The sequence below is a fragment of the Suricata suricatta genome, chromosome 6 (genome assembly GCF_006229205.1).
Source record: "Suricata suricatta isolate VVHF042 chromosome 6, meerkat_22Aug2017_6uvM2_HiC, whole genome shotgun sequence".
NCBI classification, from domain to species: domain Eukaryota; kingdom Metazoa; phylum Chordata; class Mammalia; order Carnivora; family Herpestidae; genus Suricata; species Suricata suricatta.
The window spans coordinates 3,773,382-3,779,327 of record NC_043705.1 but is presented as its reverse complement, the minus strand read 5'-3'; the positions used below and the strand labels follow the sequence as shown (position 1 = coordinate 3,779,327).

General features: G+C 43.9%; 1 protein-coding gene across 1 annotated transcript; it reads left to right on the top strand.

Moving 5' to 3' along the window:
- Positions 1-379: 379 nt before the first annotated feature.
- On the top strand, positions 380-3,601 carry LOC115294099 (olfactory receptor 2Z1-like). Its single transcript, XM_029941798.1, has 2 exons — positions 380-468; positions 2,638-3,601. The coding sequence occupies exons 1-2, from the start codon at positions 380-382 to the stop codon at positions 3,599-3,601; spliced, it is 1,053 nt and encodes a 350-aa protein (XP_029797658.1).
- Positions 3,602-5,946: the final 2,345 nt, after the last annotated feature.

The following is a 5,946-nucleotide window of genomic DNA, read 5'->3' as shown; positions in this document are numbered from 1 at the left end:
GCATCCAATGGGAGAGTTCAGAGATGCTGCTAAATGTACTGCAGTTCATGGGATAACCTGTCATGGCAAAAAGTTATCCACAGTAAAATGTCAATTATGCCAACCTTGAGAATGCCTGCTCTAGAACAATTAGGAGGATTTTGGATCTGGCCTGAAAGTTCAAAAATTTGTTGACCAAGGCTCATGCTGCTTATGGATAAAATTGTGATAGTTGATTAGATTTCTTTCAGCTATAAAATCTCATGGTTATGAGACTTTTGAGACATCAAACAACACAAAATGTGCCTACAAGATCCAAAACAGGGAAAACATGAGAAAATTCTCTTCAGAGGAATGTTTTCAAATGCACTGGAATCTTGTTTTATGTCAGGTTACGGTTATGATTGCCATTAAGAAGGTAATCTACAGTTTGGAAGAGGAGGGAGCATGCCACATCATGCAGGGCTACAGGGGGAAGGAACCATCAGGGTTGGTAAGGAGGCAGAATGAGTGAAGGGAAAACATGGATAAAAGCTTTTACTGTAATTTTTGTGAGAAGGATTGGGTCAGGCACAGCTGAGCAGGCTTAGGACTGAATAGTTAGAATAATTTTGTTTGGCTTTGAGCTATAGGGGTGTCTCTAGTGGTCTAGAACCTGTCCCTGGGGTGATTATAGAATAGGGACAGTGTCCCTCACTGATAAACGGAGGTAGATGGGGGGGTGTGTATGTACTCAGGATTTGTCAGTTTTCACAACAAAGACATTAACCCTGTTAAGTTGTTCACTATGACTATGAATTAGCAAATCTGAGAGAGGCAGATCCTTCTTGTGTCTTCAAGGCCCCAAGATGTCAGAGCATCATAAATACAGGAAACAGATGCCGTGTATTATATCTTCACTAAAAGCTCATCTTGAATGTTTAGGTTTAACAGTGTTAACTGCTTGTGCTCAGCTCTGGAGACAAGCTTTGAGATGGGCCCTGCTATACTCTGAACACACTTGGACTCACTTCTAAGGAGTCTGTATATGTGGCATGAGCATTCTGGAAACAGTGATGCTTAAGGCCATAGATAATATGGGTCCTAGCTATGCATAGCAAGAAATGCCAGAATGAACACTGAGGAAAACCTTTTCCTTGCATAGCTCACTGAGGTCTACCTGTGTGAGACCTGGGGAAAACCCTGGATTCTAAGCTCCTTTATAATTTCAACCAAAAGTTATGGGCAGCGGATCTCAACTCAGACCACATATCAGATTAGCCTGGGAGCCCTAAAAAGCAAAGATGCTCAGGGCTCACTCCCAAGAATTAGATTCAGGGAAATAGTAAACACAGCAGACCCAAAGATTGCATAGCCCTGCTGCCAATTTTGAAGGGCATGCAGATGAGAGCCATAGTCTATCACATCTCTGCCATGTTGTACCTCCAAACATTTTGCTGCCCTACCAGTCCTGTCCCAGTAACCCAATGGTATCAGCCAACCCAAACATTCCCTCATATACTCAACTCACTGTGGAATACTGGGAAGTTCATTTTATTTACCTTCACTTTCTCCACTTAAGTTATTTGCTATCATACTCAAGCCCAGAAATATAAGCTAGAATTGAAAACATCCCCAAGGATTTTGGATACTGGAACCCAGGAAGGCAGCAGGCCACAAAGTCTGCCTTAAGCATATAATTCACATATTTGTAGATCTAGTTCTTAGATTAGGTATGAAAGTAAGTGTTTTCTATTTAATTTTTTCCCATGTGCATATTTACTCATTTGTGTATTATTAGAAATATTGCCTAAGTATGTATATTTTACAAAACATGGGGTGTTCTAAATATTTTCATGCTTCTTTATTTTTTTATTTTTTTATACAGGGCAAAGGATGGGGCAGACAGATAAGGGGGGAGAGAGAGAGAGAGAGAGAGAGAGAGAGAGAGAGAGAGAGAGAGAGAGAGAGAGAGAGAATCCCAAGCAGAGTTCATACTTTCAGCACAGAGCCCAATACCAGGCTCTAAACCATAAACCGTGAGATCATGACCTGGGCCAAATTCAAGAGCTAGATGCTTAACCAACTGAGCCACCCAGCTGCCCCAAAACATGGAGTGTTCTAATGCATTGTGGTTCTTTTTCTAGTTTTTTTAAATGGAAAATTTGATCTCTGGCTTTTGGTCTTTCCTCTTTTTTTTAACACGTGTATTTTTCATTATAAGTTCTCCTCGATGGATGCCTGGGGTGATCAGTTGGTTAAACAGCTGCCTTTCGCTCGGATCATGATCTCACAGTTCATGGGTTCAAGCCCTGCTCAGGCTCTGTGCTAACAGCTCAGAACCTGGAGCCTACTTTGGATGCCGTGTCTCCTTCTCTTTCTTCCTCTCCCCTGCTTGCACTCTGTCTCCCTCTCAAAAATAAACATTAAAAAATTGGGAAAAAATAATTTATCCTCTATGCACTGCTTTGGCTGCATGTCATGTATTTTATAGTACTTTTTCATCATGAAATAATGCTGAACCTATAAAAACTTTCAAAAATATTAGGAAGGACTCCCACATCCCCTCTGTTAGCTTACTTAATGGTTGCCCTCTGTTGTTTTCATCCATCACCCACTCTCTGACTCAGAGTTGATACTTCAGAGCCCTTGATGAACTGATTTACTTCCTTCCCACAGTGAAGCTTGGCAAGAGACAGGCAGAGGGCCCTGGAACCAGTCCTCCACCAGTGGCTTTGTCCTCACAAGTCTTTTTAATGAGACCCCAATACACCTGTTCCTCTTCAGCATGGTTGTGGTAGTCTACACACTTGCCATGGCTGGCAACACTGCCATGGTCTTCCTGATCTGGGCAGATGCCCGGCTCCACACACCAATGTATTTCCTCCTCAGCCAGCTGTCTTTCCTGGACATCTTCTTCACCTCAGTCACCGTCCCCAAGATGATAGCAGGCTTCCTCTTTAGCTGGACTAGCATCTCGTTTGTGGGCTGTGGGGCACAAATGTTTTTCTTCATGTTCCTTGGGGCCACAGAGTGCCTTCTGCTGGCCCTCATGGCCTATGACCGCTATGTGGCCATCTGCAACCCTCTGCGCTACCCATCACTCATGAGTCACCAGACCTGTCTGCTCCTGGTGGCTGCCTCCTGGCTGGGAGGGTCTCTCAATGCCTCCATCCAGACTGCACTGACCCTGCAATTCCCCTATTGTGGCTCGAGGAAGATTGCACACTTTTTCTGTGAAGTGCCTTCACTGCTGAGGCTGGCCTGTGCTGATACGACCTTCTATGAGCAAGTCCTCTTTGTGACAGGTGTGGTAGTCCTTCTGGTGCCCATTGCTTTCATCACTATGTCCTATGCCCTCATCCTGGCAGCAGTGCTTGGGATGCACTCTGTGGAGGGGCGTAGGAAGGCTCTAGCCACTTGTTCCTCCCACTTAACAGTTGTCAACCTGTTCTATGGACCTCTCGTCTATACCTATATGCTACCTGCATCCTACCACTCTCCTGGCCAGGATGATGTAGTGTCCGTCTTCTATACAGTCCTCACACCCATGCTGAACCCTGTCATCTACAGTCTCAGGAACAAGGAAGTAACAGGAGCAATGAAGAATGTCATAGGAAAGTGTGGGATGGGCAAGACTTAACACTCAGGAGGGGGAGTCTTCTACATCTAGGATGTCCTTCTGGCTCCAGGAGCCCATTCTAAGATTTTCTCCTGAGAAGAGAAGTGAAGAGTCCCAAATCCACATAAAGGGAAGTGAAAAGGAAACCTCTTATTTCCCTCCATCCACTACCCTTCTCTTCAAAGAGTTGCCCAGATTGTCAGTGTCCACTTCTCACCCCTCTCCCTCACCTCAATAAACTCCAGTCTGGTTTTTGTTCCAGACATCCCTTGTCCAAAGAGCAATCTTTCATCACCTCTGTCACTAAATGTCTAAGAGCATCTCTTCTCCCCCAAAGGACTCCCAAAGCCCTTCTTCTCTGGCAATTTTTCCAAACTTCTCCTTCATCCCTGTCCTCCAGCCACACTGACCCCCCTTGTTTAACAGAATTCCTAAGCATAATCCCAGCTTTTGGTTCATCAACACACAGTTCCTGATGCCTGGGTGCTTCCCTCCACATTTTTTCATGATTTTTTCCTGCGCTATATTTAGGAACTGCTCAAATATAATTATATCAGAGATGCCTGCACTGGCCACCCTGTCCAAAATAGAATCCCATTCACATCCCACCACTTCTTTCTAACTTAATTTGTGTATTCAATGTTTCTTTTTCCCTTTCGAATGTACAGTTTAGGGGAGTTGAGGTTTTAATTTTTAGTGTTGTACCCTCATCTCCCTGAAGAGTTCCTGGCACACAAAGTCCATCAGTAAATACTTGTTGAATAAAGGGATAAACCCAACGAACATTTCTTACATAATCCCAAAGGTGTTGGCAGTTGCTAGTTCCTCCCTGAATCTCTATCTTCCTTTGGTAACAACACCACATCTCTGTTTTGTTTTGTTTTGTTTTGTTTTGTTTTGTTTTGTTTTTCCTACTCTGGCCCATGTATTCCCATTAAGTGATGAGGGACATAAAACACGGTGGTATACCCTTCTCTTCTCACTCTGCAGTTACTCAAGTTACTCTCATTCATGGCAAAGATTTCAGTTACTACATAACACCAAAGTCTATCATACATATTATGGGCCAGCCAGATGTCTCCTCCAAGCTCAATACCCACACTGGATGTCCCAGAGGCATCTCAAATTCATCATACCAACAACAAAAAAATCATGTTATCCCCTCTAGGGCTGTAACTGAGTGAGTGCTCCACAACATAAGCAGGACTCTGTCACTGCCATGACTAATTCCTCACCAAATCCTGTCCATTTGACCATCATTGCTTACCTTTTGATGAGATACAATCCTTGGGGCAACTAACACTGACAAAATCAAAATATACAGTCAGTTTGGAAATATTCAGGAATTTCCAAACAGGTCTCCCTGCTCTTTTTCTCACCTCACCCCACTTATACAACCAGAGCCTTTTTTCCAAGAGAGCCAAATAAGTCTCTAAACACAAATCTATCTAATCACATGCCACCAACTCCACTCCTTAACATCCCCTTTAGTACCTTTAGAAATTCGTATTTTTCTTTTTTTTATAATAGTTTATTGTCAAATAAGTTTCCATATAACACCCAGTGCTTCTCCCCACAAGTGCCCCCCACCATGACCATCACCTCCTCTCCCCCTCCTCCTCCCCTTTCAGTCCATGGTTCGTCTCCAGTATTCAGTAGTCTCCCTTGATCTGTGTCCCTCACTCTTCCCTGCTCTCTTTCCCCCTTCCTCTCCCCATGGTGCCCTGCCAGGTCTCTCCTGTTAGACCTATGAATGCAAACATATGGTATCTATCCTTCTCTGCCTGACTTATTTCACTTAGCATGACACCCTCAAGGTCCATCCACTTTCCTACAAACGGCCATATATCATTCTTTCTCATTGCCACATAGTACACCATTGTATATATATACCACATCTCCTTATCCATTCGTCAGTTGATGGACATTTAGGCTCTTTCCATGATTTGACTATTGTAGAAAGTGCCGCTATGAACATTGGGGTACATGTGCTCCTATGCATCAGCACTTCTTTATCCCTTGGGTAAATCCCCAGCAGTGCTATTGCTGGGTCATAAGGGAGTTCTATCGATAGTTTTTTGAGGAACCTCCACACTGTTTTCCAGAGGGGCTGCACCAGTTTACATTCCCACCAACAGTGTGGGAGGGTGCCCATCTCTCCACACCCTCGCCAGCATCTATAGTCTTTTGATTTGTTCATTTTAGTGACTCTGACGGGTGTGAGGTGGTATCTCAGTGTGGTTTTGATTTGTGTTTCCCTGATGATGAGTGACACTGAGCATCGTTTCATGTGCCTGTTGGCCATCTGGATGTCCTCTTTGGAGAAGTGTCTATTCAGGTCTTCTGCCCATGTCTTCACTGGATCA